Source organism: Enoplosus armatus, chromosome 2, assembly GCF_043641665.1.
Source record: "Enoplosus armatus isolate fEnoArm2 chromosome 2, fEnoArm2.hap1, whole genome shotgun sequence".
In the NCBI taxonomy this organism is placed as follows: domain Eukaryota; kingdom Metazoa; phylum Chordata; class Actinopteri; order Centrarchiformes; family Enoplosidae; genus Enoplosus; species Enoplosus armatus.
The window spans coordinates 25,773,466-25,791,772 of NC_092181.1; the positions used below are offsets into that span (position 1 = coordinate 25,773,466).

General features: G+C 41.0%; 1 protein-coding gene across 3 annotated transcripts; it reads right to left on the reverse strand.

Moving 5' to 3' along the window:
- Positions 1-4,433: 4,433 nt before the first annotated feature.
- On the reverse strand, positions 4,434-16,448 carry stx10 (syntaxin 10). 3 transcript variants are annotated; one of them, XM_070923324.1, is made up of 9 exons: positions 16,406-16,448; positions 15,840-15,915; positions 14,101-14,194; positions 13,564-13,658; positions 12,335-12,397; positions 10,797-10,898; positions 9,710-9,816; positions 8,549-8,643; positions 4,434-7,649 (listed from the first exon to the last, which is right to left on the reverse strand). In XM_070923324.1, the coding sequence occupies exons 1-9, from the start codon at positions 16,438-16,440 to the stop codon at positions 7,573-7,575; spliced, it is 744 nt and encodes a 247-aa protein (XP_070779425.1). In that variant the 5' UTR covers positions 16,441-16,448; the 3' UTR covers positions 4,434-7,572. The 3 variants fall into 3 exon arrangements, with proteins under 3 accessions (XP_070779425.1, XP_070779432.1, XP_070779439.1); XM_070923331.1 differs by having other exon boundaries at positions 10,797-10,879; positions 12,325-12,397; XM_070923338.1 differs by lacking the exon at positions 12,335-12,397 and having other exon boundaries at positions 10,797-10,879; positions 13,623-13,658.
- Between the last annotated feature and the right edge of the window lie 1,859 nt (positions 16,449-18,307).

Consider the following 18,307-nt stretch of genomic DNA (forward strand, 5'->3'; position numbering starts at 1 on the left):
TGTTCTTGTGCTTGCACTCGTCCATCCACGACTTTGCCCGTCAGCGTTTCGCTCCTGACCTCCGTCTCGGCCGCCGATCCACAGAAAGGAACAAAAGTGACGAGGAGAGAGTGGAATAATCTTTAAAAAAAAGTTTAAAAAAAAGCACCTTTTGGGCGAGCGCTCAACTGTCCCGGAGAGCCAAAGCCCTCTGCACCTTTCTGAGCACGCTCACTATGTCACTTCCTGTCTGTGGTTTGGATGCTGGTGTCAGAAGTGAGACTTTTAGGGGGTGGGAATCGAGATGTAATGTGGGGGTTCTTTTTGTAAGTTCCTTATTTTTGTCGTTTTTATCTTTTTGTACTATTATTCCCTTTTTTATTTTGTATGTTTGTTTTCTCTTCTCTCTCTGTATGACATTTGTTGTTTACTGTAAAAATGATGATGATGATGATGATGTGCCCATCGACCTGTCTCCCCTCATGAGGGAAGTGGGAGCATAGACTGTGCAAACTCTCCTCCGAGTTAAAGGGGGGAGGGGGAGAGTTCAGGTGGGTGAGGGGTACCAGTAAAGGGTGAGGGTTGGAGTTGATTCAGACAGGGTTCCCACACAGATCCGGACATTTCTAGGTCTTTTTTAAAAGTATCTCTCAAAAAAATCAGAGAAAGGTGTGATGAAAGCGTCAGTGTGACGATAAGCCACAGTCCAAGGTTCTCTTTGGAAACCGCTATAGACTGATAACCAGGCAGATGTTCACGTCCGATTTCAAAATCAGTGAAGGAAGCAAAGACGGCGACTTTGATGTCCTTTCAGCTATCAGTTCTGTCAAAATGCTTGTGGGGTTTGACGTGCACCGTCGTATGTGTTGCATGGAAAAGTGTATGATGTGGTTGATGGTCATGTTGCCCCTTTTTAACACATTTTCAAATCAAATGTTAAAGCAAAAATCCGCCCTCAAAACATCGAGATACTGCTCTCTAAATCAACCATCAACCAGAGAGACCAGCTTCTGTATGAATTACAGCCTCAACACTTTTGGAAAGGGAGGGTGGATGTTTCCTGTGTAGGGACCCTGCTGAACCCCTGAAGGAGTGTCGTTAAGTGCGTAAAAACTGGCTAAACTTGGAAACAGAGGAGCGAGGGAAGTGGATGCGAAACCCTTTCGAATCAAGATCGTGATCCTGAGGTGGATCCTCATTGTTTATCTCTCCCCCTCCATCCCTTCCTCTCTGCTCAGCCACCTTCCTCCTCATCTTCCTCGGCGCTGCGGCCCGACCTCATCGACCCTCGCCCGACCTTTCCCCCTTGCGCTCCTCAAGCTCCGCGAGTCTCTTTTCCTGCTGTCTGCAGGTCTGTAGTCTTCTATCCAGAAACATTTACTCCGCTCTTTCCCAAATCCCCACACACCAGAGACAACACACACACACTCACACACACACACATATATATATAGATATATATATATATATATATCTATATATATACTGTATATGTATAAATGAATACAAAACGGGCAAACCTCTGAGATACAGAAGCTCGCACACACATGCAACCTCTCAGATGTGTTGCAGAACGTGTGTGTGCATGTCTTCGTGTCACTGATGCAGTTTTAAAAAAACGTACCAGTTTACCTCGGGAGCTCTCAGCCATAGCAGACCTTAATCCCCACAGATATCTCAGCGCTGCGACAGCTTCTGAACTGCTGTGGCTGCCGTTACAAAGCAGGTACATTTTTGTTTTTCAGGAACAAACCCAGGAGCCTCAGCAGAGCGCTCCTGGACCATTTGAATGCATACGGCGCAGGGTTTTTACAGAACTGGACACAAGCCGAGAGTCCATGTCAACACAGTCTTACCTCAGAATCATACTACAGAACAGGGGGGTGGGGGGGTGGGGCTGGGCTTACATATGATCATAGCAACCGTGAATGAGTATTTTTTATTCCTTCTCTTCCTTGTCTCTGGTGTCGTCGGGCGAAAAATACTCTGCAGAACTCTTTTTCTTTTTCTCGTTTTTTCCACTATAAATATATAAATATATAAACTGTACATTATGACATAGAAGCACTATCGAAGTTTGATTGTTAGATGTGCACTCGCAGCATGAGGTATTATTCTTTATTATTCTTCATAACCCAGAAAAATGAAAAAGTGAAATAAGAGCTTTTGGAAGTAAACAAAAAAGGATTTAAAAAAAAAAAAAAGTACTAAAACAATGCAGTAGCGTCTACTGATGTCAAAGAAAATACCCGACCTCACACACACACACACACACACACACACATAAGCACCCCAGACCTTGACCCCAGCCCTGCCGTGTTACCCCGCCCTGCCCCCCCCCTCCCATCCGACCAATTGCCCTGATGCCCCCTCGCGCCACCCCCCCGCCCCGCCCCGTGTACATGCCAGTGTTTCCCCCATGTGTTCCAAGTGCCAATAACTTTGTGAATTCCTAACTGTGACCCAGTAATAAAGATAATTGCACATTAACTACTGTAAAGAGAAAAAGAAACCAGACTGATTAAAAATGAGGAAAAAATCTGAATATCTTAATAAAAGGTTTTTAACAAACAGGACTGACCTCATGGCTGATCTTTCAAGTGAGAATATATAACTTACTAACGCCGGCGTGCTGATGTTGAGCATGTATAACGTTCACCGTGTTCACCGTCTTGGTTTAGCATGCTAACATTTGCTAACTTGCGCAAAATACAAAGTTTTAGTTTTGCAAATATGTGGTCATAAACCAAAGTATTAAACACGTGAAATGTTGACCTGACGGTGGCGGGATTGGGACTTGAATGTGTGCATCAAATTTGTTGTTGAGAAATGTCATTAAAAACCACAAATGTGAAGCTCATGGTGGCACCAGAGGAGAGGTCAGGGCATCACCACCATCCGTAGGATTCACTCTCTGGGAACAAGCGATGCACGGCGGTCCATCCAGCAGGATCAAGCTACAGAAGACCATCATTGTCGTCCCTGGAGCCATGCGGCTAGTGTGGCTAATAAAAACAACAACCATGTCTCCTGGTCAGGTATGATGCATTTTCTGCTGCTGCTTGTGATGAATAGCATTGCAACGTGTTACACGCTAAAATAAAACATGGTAGTCAGAAAGCTCAAAGCTTAAAGGGCCCAGCTGGTGGTTTTGCATGTTTGCAGTTTTCTCTGAGGTTTAAGTCTGGAAACTTCCCCTCAAGATCCCCATCAGTTCAGCTTTTTCAGGTAAGTATGAGATCAATCATCCAAAGTTTAGATATTGTAATATTTACATAATGTGACTTGTTTCCTACTTCTCACCTTTAAAAAATATATATATTTTGGTGGATAGTTGGTAGAAGTTTGAGGTTTCCACAACAGCCAATATGTTTGACGGCCCGATGAGTCTTTTTTTTACTGTAAATGTTAAAGAAATTTGGATTTTTTTTTGTTCAAGAATCTACTGAATTCACACGATAAATGATCAACATCAATGTTGACTTTTTGTTTGTCTTCTGGGTGAGAGTGTTCCCGACGGTGTAGCTTGTTTCAGACCTTCGAGATGTACTTGCAGACGTGCCGCCATGTGATGATATAAACGCAGAGTCATCGCATCCTATTCTGAGAGAAGAGCCAAAATGTGACATGCTTTAAAAAAAAAAATATCATCACCAACAGTCCAAAAGATATCCAGTTTACAATCATATGAAGCAGAGAAACGCACCATTTGAGAAGCTGCAGCCAGCAATAGTTTGGCATAAACTATTAATCAATTATCAGAATAGATGGCAATTAATTTTATGTCCATCAATGAATTAATAAATCAGCTGTCGTTTCAGCCTTAGTGTGAAATATAGTGTTGTGTTTGAAAAGGTATTTCACTTAATATGGGATCTTTCCACAAAGAGAAATCCCGGCCAATGGGACGCATCAATCCAGCTTTTCATTGTCCCATGTTGCCAAAAAAGCTGTTTATTCCCACGACGGAGTAATGATCTAGTTCAACTGACTGACAGTGTGAGAGTCTGTATTTTAATTGAAATGAGCTGATGCATCAGTGTGATGCTGTCGGCGTTGGTCTCTCGCTCCTGCAGAGTTTCACAGGACGTCTGTTACATGTCTGAATGTGTCGGACTGCTGCCTGCTGACTGGTTATTTTCAGAGCTACTTGCAGTTCATGAAGCCACCCGGGGACTCGTGCTCTGCTCATCACAGTTTAAGTAAATGTAATTTCACACGATGGTTCCGCTCTGAGAATAGGATGTGATGATGTTTCCATTTTGAAGAGTGCTTCTCAATTACAATTCACTCCTGTAACATCTGCAATTTTACCTGAAGTACAAATCAGAGGGAACTGGAGCCAAAAATACTGCCTTCAAACATACAGCTAAGCCACCGTGCACGTCTAAACATAGATTTATTAATGTTTAAAAGCCTCTTAAACACATGATTAAAAAAAATCACCACTGCCGTTTAGTCGCTTCATGTTGAACAACTTTAATGAAACTTAAAATCCCACTGAACAACTTCAGAAATCTGCGGCCGCCAGTAAGAAAACAATCCTTTTCAATTCACTTAATGCAGATGTAATGTGTTTTTTTTTTGTCAAGGCAGCAACAGCTGGCACATGATATTTATTCTTCATGTAGTGTGTGTGAAAGTAAATACTCAAACATCAGAATACAGCAGAGCAGTGAATTGTAAAGTCATGTTTAGCCGCTGTTGTCACCTTCTTCTTTAGTGGAGGCAGTGACACTGCAGACACCTGCTGTTTGGCACTGAAGGGCACACTCGCAGCCAGTATTGTATAAAACTTTGCACATTCAGATCCTCCCAGAATTCACCTCTTTACTGTTTCACCAGCAAAAGAGACGGTTACAATAACTCAAGTCACAAAGCCTGGATACATTCAAAAGAAAAACTTCCCACCAAAAGCTTCTCCTTGTGGTTGACGGCCGGTCGGTTCAACGGAGTAAATGAAATTCTGATCAATGGCACGAACCGAAGCAGACGTTTAGTTTCATCAGCGCCTTTTAAAACCAACAAGGTTTGCTTAATTGTACCGTGTCAAGATGATGGCAGGTGAACGTGAGTCGAACCATGTTTTCAAAAATGTACCAAAAAGTAAAGAAACAAAGGATTGTGTGAGACGGTAATATTTCTGGCATCTATACTTGCTGCAACAAAATACATCTGAAGAAGATGCATCCGTTCACAGGTTGATGTGCCGGATAACACAGGCCTGAAAAGATTTGTATTTGTTCAGAGAAACGAACTGATGACATTTGCTAAATAACAGGCACTAGCGTAATTTGTGTAATATCGTAAAGTGACTTTTGTGATCAGATGTAGGTTTTGTCAGTTTTCACTGCCTTGATGCGATAAAATCAGCCTATTTCGGATAAAACAAAGACTAGAAATGATTACATTAGTCTTTCTTTAGACCTCTGGAAACAAGCTCTCCCACACTGATGTGGTGTTACATTATTATGCAGTAAAATCCAAACAGAAAAGCACTTAACAGCCTGAACTTTACAGGACAAACAAGACGTATATTAGAAATGGTTCAGGGTTTCCAGATGCCTTTACCTTCACAAACCTCTATTCTTTGCATGCAGAGGTCTCACAGTGACTCATGACTGGAGTGGAAACCACGAGTGCTTCATTTATGCTTGCAGCCATTTTCCAAGTATTCAGCTAATTTTCCCCACTGAAGCATTTAAGGAATGAGGTCTTGAATATGTAAAAGCACACATGAACTACTGAGAGTGTAAGATTAAAAGAGCTCTGGAGAAATGTCATGTCCCAACTCCTTTAGTTCATCATTTTCTCTGTAGCTAAAAAGCAAAAAGTGAGTGAAAAGAAATCTGGATCACACATGATTAAAAGATTAAAAAGAGTCTGCATAAAGCCTTTGTACAGGAATCATGTCCATTTACAGACAAATGTAAAGCATCATAGTTTATATACGTGCAGCACTGCAACACACCCTAGCGTGGGCAGTGTTACCTGACATGACACAAAGAAATAAGATGACCTCCAGCCTCCAGCAGAGGGAGCTGTAAGCTTAAATCTGGGCTGCGTGCGGAGACATCCTGCCCAGCAACTGTTCGTCCTCTCATTAGCTAAAGCTTTTCAATAAAACAGGCAAACCCATTTGCTCTGAGCCAAGGTTGTCTCTCATCAACCAGTGAGAGTAACAAAGCCTCAGCCAATCGTGTGCTTAACCGCCTGCAGCAGTGCGAAGGCGGCTGGCTGCAGACCTGACTTCACCCCACAGAGATGGATCACAATCGGGGGGAGGAAATGAACCGTTTGTGTCCGGCAGAGCCCCAGGAATCTGTACATTTCTGTGGCCGGGAGAGCAAAGCCTGCATCTAGTATCAGGGATGGGCAGCCTCGTGTCATGCCTTCTATGAGTCTACATGTTTTTGTTAAGACCAGAAACACCACAGCAGCTGATAGCAGGCGTGACTGACTCTTCCTTCCTGTCTGAAATGTGTTAATCAGTGAAATCAGCTGCTGTCATATTGGACTGGAAGGAAAACCTGCAGACATTTGGTCAAATATAACTCTCCTGATTTAACTTACTTGGTGTTCATTTCCCACCCTGATTCACATGTAGGCACATAAACATACTGCACATTTCACAATATAAAAATATATTTAAGGCAACAATGAAAAACCCCGTCTCCTCCCTCCCGAGCAGCTCCTGTCGGCTTAAAACACACAAAAAAAAACTGCGTTTTTCTTGATTCAGCAGTTAACAAATCCATACGGATCAGTGTCCAAAAACTACTTTGTGGCTGGTAGCTCTGCCAAGACTCCGGTTCACCAGCCAACTGAAATTAATGTGTCACATTCGGCTGTTCTCGGAGGAATTTTGTTTGTCATCTGAAAAATGTCTTTCCTTTCGCTCCATCTGTAAAGCACTTTTAAAACTACAACTACTTAATTAGTTTGTGGTTCGTCACAGAGTGCAGCATCATTCAGAAGTTCTGAATGGTGACGAAAGCAAGACTCTTTTGCAAGTTTTGAAGAAAAGAAATTACAACTGAAGTGTTCAAATGCTGCAGTTTCCTAACGTTTCTACCCAGTGTCATAAGTGATGATCACTGATTTATCAACAAAACCGCTTTTACTGCCACTGAACAGTCGCCGGGTGTAAATTTCAAATCCCGATGAACACAGTAATAGACATGAGATATGTTGAATACATCTTGATTTGCTAAATTTTTGCAGCTTTGTGTTTTTAACCTGACAGCAGCAGCAGCAGCCTCCTGTCCTGACCCTCCCAACGAGTACCATTATTTCCAACAATGACCGAAATGCACCGATATGAAATCCAGAACACCACCGGGGTTTTTCCTGCGTTAAGTTCTTCTGCCGACAGACACCAGCAGCTTTTTTGTTTCACTAGAATCATTAAAATCAGAGAGGAGGAGGATCATATCCTCACTTCTCTCTGGGGGTCGCTAGTTTCTCCTCAGTGTGAAGGATGAGAGGAACAAAAGGGGGAGGAGGAGGAGAGACACGTCCCTCCTCCTGTATCTGTCCGTCTTAACAGGGAGGAGTCAGCGAACATAGTCGGGAGGTCAGAGGTCACCGGCATCAGAGCGCGAAGAAGAGGATGAGGACCACGATCATGATGGTGACCAGCACACCGATAGCACACCACTGTCTCCGACCTGAAGAACAGTACGGGAGACGTTTAGACCGTTTTCATTAATAATTCATATATTGACTGTGACTGAACGGAAAAAACTGACTTTCTAAATGGGAAACTTTCAGAGTACAGATGTTTGAAAATATTCAAGGACTAGTTTGACATTTTGGGAAATAAACTTATTGGCTTTCTTGTGATTTCTTGCTGATAACCGTTCAAGCTAACACTTTCCCCTTGCGTCCAGTCTTTGTGCTAAGCTAAGCTAACCAGCTGCTCATATTTGGCGTACACACATGAGAGCAGTATCGATTATTTCACTTAACTATTGGCAAAAAAAAAAAGGGAATAAGTGCATTTCCCCAAATTGTCGAATCATTCATCAAAGGAAAAATAAAAGTTACCAACATTCAGTGACGCAGACTTTAATTACACAACAGGACATCTGCTAATAAAGCAGTGACTTTGGATGTTCTGTGTAATTAGTCAGAGATAAAAATAAACTCAAAGTTCACTTGAAGCTGGTGTGATTTTCTATGTACTATATACTTTATTCCACCAGTAGAAACTGAAACGGAAAATATCAGCTTCAGCAACAGTGACTGTGGAAATAATGTTTTTTTTGGCCAAACTGTACATGTTGTGCATTCCAAGTAGAAACTAAAACTAAAAAAAATTACCCTGATACGTGGTGTCATGTATTTTCTTCCCCAGCACAAACTCAGCTATGAGGCTTATTTAATTTGTTCACAGCTCTGCTTCTGATTGGTTTAAAGAGTCGCAGGTAAATCTGCTTTGGAAACAACACTTTTCATCGTGGAGTCAATAAAAACATTTGAATCCACACTTTCAAGAGCGTTTTCTCAACTTACAATTAGCAGTGATTGCAAAAATGTATCTCTGGGCGTTTGTGTGTAAACTTACTGCTGGTCATGTGAGACACCTTCTCCAGCTTCTTCAGGACCGAGTCCATACGGGATGATGTCTGGTCCATCTCGTCTCCAAAATCCCCCAACATACTGAGCAACAGGAGGAGCACACAATCATTTAGACAAAGTCTAACGTCACATCATTCACACTCATCTTTTACTTTTATAAAAACTCACATACTCAAACTATGAACTTCAAAACTTATCTAGCCACTAAAACCAATTATTCATGATCAAGCCGGAATGCCCTCGGCCGTCGCAGACATTTACAGCTCTAGAGGACTTCATGAGAGGAGAAATTAAATGTGTTCCGGGTGTCTGAATGATGTAGAAAAACAAGTCTAAACTTCTAAAGGATTGCCGGCACACTTGAAGGCCCCAGTGTTCATTACATCCCACAATATTAAAGTGTCGGTTTGCTATTCATAGAGCCAGCAGTGGGGCTGAAAAGGTTTGTCCCGAGGTCGATGCCAGAGGAAAGTGGGTCACTAAACTCGAATTGCTTTAAAGAATGATGTGGCCTGCTGGCAACGAGGTAAAAGAGTCTTTTATTGCGACTGTTAACCGTACGCTGCTCACTGTGTTTCTCCTGCTCAGTCCTGTGTGTGTTTAGTCACTGTTGTGGAGAGAAAATTACAATTACAACGATCAAACATTCGCCCTTCGGTTGGCATCTTCAAATTGCTTGTTTTGTCCGACGAGGAGTCTAAAGTCCAAAGGAAGAGGAGACGGTGGGCGCCAGAGAATGTTTGCCACTGTTTTCTTGAAAAATTAGTTAAACAATCAATCGATTACAAAAACTGTTGCGGACACCTACACAAAACCTGACCGAACTTGGCGGTTACTGTTGACGTTTTAGGCCACTGAAAATAAAAGACGGCACAGTCCATTAAATGGATTGCAACTAGAAGGAGAAATTAGAAGGGGAGGGGTATTATTACATTTTGAAAGTCTTAAAGGTTCATTTTTAAATCATCCTGAACATGTCTTTAGTGTGTGTTTCCTTGATTTACACTGGGCAACACTTTGACTAAAATCTGTGTTATTTACAGTCGATCAAGATCAAGGAAAATAAATAAATAAGTAGCGAGGGAACTTTGCAAAGCACAATCAAAGTGTTTGTGTAGAATAATACATGTGTGTGTGTTGCACTCACACAGCCTGCTCGTCCAGCTCGTCCCCAATGCGTCCCGACATGTCTTTGAGGACTCTGATGCTGCCTGACACCAACTCCAGCTGATCATCCTGCTCCTGCATGATCAGCTACACACACACACACACACACAGTTACTCTTCATCCTCAGCTACACTTCATCCTCTTGTTTGTCCTCCTCCCCTAGACATGGTTGTAATTCATCTATTTTTGCATTCATAACATTTATCATTAAATCAGTGGTGTGAACAAGCAAATTGGGTTTTTTTTTTTTTTTGCTAAGTTCCTACTAAAACCACAACCTGACACAGGATGTGTGAAGCTATAGTTTCATCATTCAACACCACAGGAAACAGAAACCAACAGCTCATCCTGCGACGCTGAAAATAACCTTTTACACGTATATTTAATCATCTTTCGCTTCATTCACAGCGTGATGCGCTGTAAAGCAGATAAAGACCTCGTCTACCTCATCTTTCTAAAAAGACGGCAGCAGGAATCCAACACTCGCTGCTCATTTTCTATTCTTGCACCGTGACGTTTTGATTAAATCTGTTCACGTAACCTAATGAACAAACATTACAACATTTTCTAGCCTCAGTCTGACAGTTGGGACGCTGTCATACGGGTGTTTATGTGAAGTCTAGTGTTACATGAAACCATACGTATGCAAAACTGCAACAACAAAAAAAAAACACAACACAATTTCAAGTGTTTGAAAATGCACATTAGCAGTGTAGAGGGATTTTACTGGAGGAGGTGAAGACATTATTTAGTAAACTAATCCTGGACACTGCACATAAACTTTCTTCTTCTCTGACATACATTTCTCATGTCTGTTGCATTCCTAACAAACTAAAAATGCAAGGTAGAGAATATAAAACCAATGAACAAGATCTCTCCATTCCTCCTTTTTCCACTCCCTTGTTTGCCCTTTCCTTCCATCCTCTCTCCTTTTTCTTAATCAAACCCTCCTCTTTTCCTTGTTCCTTCCTTCCTTTTGGCTCCCAACAAACATTTTCTTCCTCTCTCCTACTATTTTTGTTATATCTTCTTTTATTCCATCCATCTAACCTCCTTCCCTCTCTACCTGTTGTTGTTCCTGTTGCTCCTGGATGTATCTGGAGTTTGTAGACACCATATGAGCCTCCAGTCCCGTTGACCTGTCCTGGCCTGATGAAGTCAGCAGGGCCTGGACAAATACACACGCAAGACACAGGGTTAGCAGGAAAGACAGAGTGTGTATTGTATTGTAGTAGTTGCAGGCATATGGCTGGAACAATGCGAGTTCTGCAAGCTGCTACTGACTACAACACTTTCCAAATCGCAAGATGCTGCAATCGTTTGTTTTTTGTGTGTCAGAGCGACCTGCCAACACATCAGCTGGAGAGTGACGGATAAGATGAAATAAGCGACGACTGAATCGGTCAAGCTGACTTAAAACAAACAACCAAGAAAAAAAAGTGTAAACATGGATGATAGAAGACACTTCAGCTGATGTTTTCAAATGGCAGGTTACTCCAAACTCATTACAATTACTCTGTACTGTTGAAACTAAATATAAGCGCATTTACACGCTACGGTTAGCACACTAACATGCTAGCATTATATTGTAAGTAAAGCAAGAGTTACGTTGTCTGATTACAGTATAGCCGAGACTGTCAACGTAATGCTGAGCCTGAGATGTCCTAAAGTGGCCACCGTACAGATGATAAACCCTTTTGATTTAGGCAACAAGCTGTCTCTCCATTTTTCATCCATCCAGCAATTTTGTTTTCTCGCATGTAATAAATATTTCAGCCTCATGGGACCACTAGGACTGTCCCTATTTATTCAACATTCAAATAACCCTTCAAAAACATATATAATGCAATATCTAATCTCTAATGTGTTCGAATTTGAACGAGGAAGCATGTGGAAGTCCTTTTAACCACTTAATAAGGCTACTGTTGATTGCTAAGGCAAAATGGAGAAAACTAGCGAGTCATGCTAATGGGATAATCATGACCCCCAACCATCTGATAAGTAATGTGTGGAAACATTTAGGATTTGACACCACAGACGGAAACATTGCGATCTCAGGTAAGGCTCTTTGCTGGCCGATGTAGGATTAGGCTAGAGGGATTAGGTTAGTTCTAATTAGTTAAAGACTTTATGGTTAGCCCTGGGGCCGCCACAACTGTCTGTAGGCAAAGTCCTTCTCGGCTCTTGGTGTTAAGGCGGTATTAAAAACAAGAATGCTTCTGAGAAGTTTGGTTTGTTTCATTAATGATTTTGGTCTTTTTGCCTTTATTTGATAGTACAGAGTAGAGAGGCTGATGGGAAACCTGTGGGGGGGGGGCGTCTGGATTTCAAACAGGTATATTGCTGTCATGTTTTATGTGTAGACCACGAGGCCCCACGTATCATTTTGATACTAGTAATAAAACACAAGTAGCATAATGGATTATATGAAGGAAATTCAAGTGATATCTAGTTCTGTTTGTCCTAAAAAAAAAAGCTGTGGTTCAAGATGTACGAGCGGTGCACAGAATGCAAAGTTTTTTAAACTGAAAGTTACATAATTCAGACCATTTCACCCAGTGAAGTTATTGTGTTGTGTATGTACTCGTTTTAACGTCCACCAACCTGTCTGTTCTTCTTCTCTGCCTGAGCCACAGCTGAAGGGCTGGACAACTGATCCTTCATCTCCTGCAGGTACACACACACACACACACACACGAAAACGATTTACAACTCTCACTCCACAATGTTTCACAATCGCAGCAAAAATCACTTGCAAAGCCCAGCTCAGTGCAGACAGCTTCATTAATGAGATTTTCTGCTGCTGTTCCAGAATCGCTGGCCGACACATCAAAATGTCAGAAAGTCTTTTGTTCCCCCTCAGTAAAGCTCTTTTGTTTGGCTCAGATGACTCAATTCTCCTCAGGTCTATTTTAAGGATGGTACCTTTGCCTGCAAGACCCATGTGTTAGAAACAGGCTCATATTTTCCATTGAGCCTACAGAGCCGACATTGATTCAACTCAGCCAAGTCAGGAGCTTAGCAGCCGCAGTGCAGGTGAAGGAGCTGACGGGTACTGATGGATAATCGATTGTGTGTCTCCTTACAACGAAAAACACAGTGAAAACACACTCTGCTTCAGTTGCGGGAGCTGCTGCTTTGACTGATGTTTGACTTTGCCTGACCTGTACAGTCTGTGCGCTTTATTAGAAACACTTCAGTTGCCAAAACACAACAGAGGCCTTCCAGGCAATGTTTGTGTAATCGTCTCTCTTCCAACGTGGCCACTTGTAACCACTGGTTACACCTTTCAAAGCAAAACATACACGTTCTGCGCAGAGAGTAAAGCTTGTATATACATATCAGATGATTAAACACCAGTTAATCGCTTTGTTATTTTTATATTTGTTTATCAAAGCTGGAGTGTGGAACTTTTGTGGGAATTTCAGACACTCAAATAAAATGGTGGACAGGAAATATAGTGCACAATATAGTAAATAGATAGTGATTTTGGACGCAGCCATTGATTGTACAGGTCGGGGTGAGAGGAATGCTAAGATAAATTCATCAAACACACACACACACACATATATGTATATATATATACAGTGGAAGAATATATTTGTGCTATCTGGTAGAACAGCGATCTAATGGTTATACTGCTAAATCTTTGCACTGTGATAAACTAATATCAATAACATCAGTACAGCAAATTCAGTTCATGAAATATCTGATAAATTGAGGCTATTCATCTCATTCACTAATGTTAATGGAACACAATTACGACACACACACAAAAGAACAAGCAAAGACTTGATAAGAGTTGACAAACCAATACTGTAAAAACAGTTTACCTGGACAGATTTCCTGGTTCGCTCCACAAAGTCTCTCCTCTCCAGAAGTTCATCGTCACCCAGTTTGAACTTCCCCGGGTTCGACTCCACAATATCTGAGCCAGTTAAGAACCCAACGGACACACCAACATGTCTAGACGACTGTTAAAACTCTGCAGCGCTTTCAAAATACTTTTTAATGCATTTATTAACAACAGGAAAACAGCATTTTAATGTCCTCTTCCTTCAATAATTTAACAGTCATCCAGTTAAAACAAGGCGTCACAGCAGAAACAAACATGGTAACTAAGTGTTGTAACTGAATTTATTATTGAACTATTGAGAGGGTCTTTTTAATTATAATTATCATGCATGTAAAAATAGTTCTGGTCTTTGGAAGGTTAATACATCTCCTGAATGAGTATAAAGATAAAGCGAGGAGAGGGTGAGAGAGAGCGACACAAAGCATCCGTTTGTTCCAAAAATACTGACGGTCATGTGAAGATACGGGTTATGAGGATGAGGGAAGGAGATTGTTTTCCTGTTTAAAAAGGATACTGATGGTTTCACTGAGGTCCTCCAGGTCCCAGTCTATGGCTCTCAGACAGTTCCTCAGTTCATTGGTGCTCCAGTCCAGTTCATCACGACTTACCTGAGACCACAGAAGCCAACAGACTTTTTCTAACTATACATACAGTATAAACATTCGACTCAGCCTGTAAGCAAGCAGATTTTCATTCCTACCACACAATCTAACAGAGAAACAATTTAGTTTTCACAATTTCACGCTAACAAAGAGATGTGAGTGGTGATTCAGAGGTCTGAAAGCAGGCCATGAGCATTGCAAACAAAGTCATACCGTCAGGATGCATGCCGTTAGAAATGGTTTACATGTAGGACCTGATACAACATTTGTAAAATATAGATTTAAAGAGGCAGATGCAATACCAACAATATGATTAAAGATTTGTTGGCAACGCACACCATTATATTGCAGGAATGCACTGTTTTCAATAGCTTCTGGGTGAGTGATGCATCCTTGAAATGTGAATGTAATGTGAAATTGTTTATTTCCCTGAGGAAGGACAACTAAATGAAAAACAGATGTTTTGAAAATGAATTCAGAACGTAAACAGTTTTGAATCAGGCAACAATAAATGTAAGCAGTCTCAGAGCACCATGATTTTGTTGTCAACTCTGACAAATGCAGTTGCTTTATATGCTTTTCTTTTCTCTTTTATTACTTGTGGTTTCCTGTATATGCCATAATGTATTGTGTCTTTTTCCACTAGGTTTCAGCAGTTTCAGTTTTCAGAGATTCAAATTTAAAAACAGATTTTAAACTAATGCTACTAAAGTGTGAGAAGTCCACACAACAATTTATCAAAAGAGGGATCATTAAAGGAATTGATAAAGACAATTACCAGAAACTATTTTAGAGTACAGAAAATCCTTTCAGTGCAGTGGGTGGTCAGTATGTTGCTTAAGGCATGCACTTCAAAGGTCTGTTTGAGTTTGGGAGGTTTATTATGATGTACAGTATTCACTTCATTCACAGACGCATTTGCCCTCCTGGCTGCCTCTGAATGTAGCTTAAGCATTATGACCCCAATGAGTCCAAAATGCATTTTGAATAAATTCACAACTGGATTTAGAAGTTACTTGTGATCAGACCCCTACTATAAATTTTCAATTCTATTTTGACCTAAAAGATCTTCACCACTTTGACAATAAATACATCGCAGAAGAAGAAAGACATTAACCAACATTTGTTGCATACAGAAACACAACAAATAAGCAAATAAAGAAATGCTGCAAGTTGTACAGAACAAAACAGAAATTAGTTACAACAAAATCAAAGTTTTTGATTGACACTAAAAACTAATGGACACACTAGTAATCAGTGTAATGTAAAAACTATGTATATAGCCAATTTCCACAATAATAATAAGTAATTATACAATCAGAATTTGGAAAAAAATAAAACTATTTTCAATCCTTGCATATTTGCAGCATGTCTATTTGTGTGTTGTTAAATTGGTGAAAGCGTCTCCCTCTTCCCCTTCAGTTATTTGTAGTGGGGTTTGTTTTTTGTTTTTTTATTTGTGGTGTGTGTTGAGCTTTCTTGGCCACCATACATCCGGGCTTTAGACGCTGCCCTCTGGTTCAGGGTGTGTTAATGAGTAAAGTCAGCGGGGACGGCGTGTTTGGGACTGAATATCCACCTACATATGACTCTCAGACTCAGGACAGTGATTTCTGCAGTGAGACGGCTGAGGTGGTCGAGGGCTGCTCACCTGTGTCCCATCCTGCAACAGTTCCTCCCATCTATCAAACAGGCCCCGAGCACGAGAGAGGGCCTTCTGCACCTCCCTGGACACACACACACACACACACAAAACATTAAGCACGGAAAGAGTTCGCTAACGTTAGCCGACTTCACCCTCCAGACACCTGGCCGTTTCTCAAGTTGAACTCTGCAGCTACGCCCCTCGTTTGACCAAAACAAACACGGAGGCTACATATCGCATCCTCCTCTAACTTCGCAGCGCCTTGCAAACTGCCCGACAGCGGAGTCCCGGAGCACGCCCAGGTGTTTACGGTGAAAGCCAGATGAAACAAAGACAAATCTCTGAGATTACTCAGTGCGGAACCGACTCTTGTAAGTCTAAACAAACGTCAACGCGTAGCTGGTAGCGCTGTTGCTAGTTAGCTACAGCTAGCCGTTGAGCTAACTTCGCTAATGTAACTTAACCTGTAAGGAAAACAACAACTCGCTGTCGACTTAAACTTTGAACGCGCAATTACTTGAATTAGCTTGAGGTAACGCTGAGTTTCATGCCTTAATTTGTAAATGTCTTACCCCTTCACAACGAAAAATGGGTCTTCTAACGACATGTCACTTCCTTGCTCTTCACTCCCAGCGCATGCGCACTTCGCAGGCACGTCTCTCACACGGTCTCCTGTGACACTTGGCAGTAGCTGTTGTGCAGCATCCAGCTATTCAACTATTTTAATGTTATACACAGTTATGTTTGTGTATGACTTTATCCATATAAACACATACACCGTCCACAGATTGAGAGCATAATTCAACTGCATATCATTTCTGCCGTATTCCAGTTTATAAACGTTGGAAGAAAGTTGGTCTACATTCCTCCTCCGTCAATCAAATCTAGTAAAATAAGTCTGTTTTCTGATTCCGGGTTGAAGATGGTTAAAGTGACAGTTTCAGCATTACAAAAAAAAAAAAAAAGGAAAGAAAACTGTCTGGGAGTTTGGAGAAATGGGCTCGTTGAGACGGAAAAGAGTGATCGGTACACATCTGTATAAGATTAGTTGTCATGGTAACGTCGATGCAATCACTGCCTGCGTTTGCAGTAAATTGCAAGAGTATATGCAGACAGAGAGCATTGCACTGCATTTAACTCTTTGCATACACGTCCAAATATTTAAGGATCACAAAAGACACTATTTTTGACTGTAGATACAGGAGACTAGTAGGAGCAGGGAATTGAATTGAATTGAATTGAATTGAATTGAAATTGAATTGAACATCTACAGTAGTACAGTTTCATGACAACTGCTGATGAAGATTGCATGATATGATCGAAAAGGTCCGGAACAGCTACTAAATGGACCTTGTGGTGAGATTGTTTTGCTGTTTCCACAGTTAGGAATGATCTTTCACTGTCAAATATATTCTATTCTGTCTTAAAGTATAGTTTGATAGTTTAACTTTTTACTATTGATTATATATTGTACCCAATTAAAATATTCAGACTAGAAGCACATTGCTCCTTGAGGTGCTATGCAACTTTACCGCCATGTGTAGGCTAAAGGCTAATCAATTCTCATAAATGTTTAGCGGGTTGTGTTTTCTAGCCTGATTACAGACCTCTGAATTTCTACCTATTTCTTCTTAAAAGAAGATCTTAACCATGAAATGTTTATTCTTCATCTAGGAAACAGCAGTCTGCCAAATAAATAAATGAATATAATCGATCAACGTATGGATTTTGCTCATTTATGGAGAATCACGGAGCAAACATCTCCATCTGTCTATGAAGACAGTGAGATGCAGTTGAAAGCAAAGATGATTTAATGAATGAACCATCAAGTTGCTCGAGAGCAAGAGACTTAAACCTACAGAGGAGCCTGTATGTTTTGTTTTTTAAAAACTTTAATAGCCTTATAGACACAAACATTACCGGACACACATAAGCATCTGTGCGTTATATTTTATTACATATGGACATCTTTTTTTTTTTCTCGAGTGATATTTGATTGTCATGAATTGGGTTCAGTTGATGCTGTGGAAATTTGTATATTGTAGTGGGGAGATCAAATCAACAAAAAGACTAATCTGTGACAAGTGCTGCAATATAAAGTCAAATCAAAATTATACCAGACTTTTTGTCCTTTCTACATTATGTGTACGTAAACCTTCGATGATGAGTTGTCCAACAAAATGACGGAATAGGATGCATCGATCAACCTTCCTCCGTTTGATCCGTTTATCAATCAAAAGAAGTCTGACAGACGCTGATGAATCCTCTGGACAACATACAGTGGAGCTCTCATTCAAAATGAATTAGTAAAGGATCCACATAGATGGGTGGAGTGGATCAATGTAAAGTATTGCTGAAGGGAAGGAAAAAAACATGCTTGCTCAGCAATTCCTCCAGTACTGTTCTCTCTTTACAGCTCTCCTTCCTGTCCCACCCTTTTGTCTCTATTCCTGTGGGGAGGGGGGAGGGGGGGG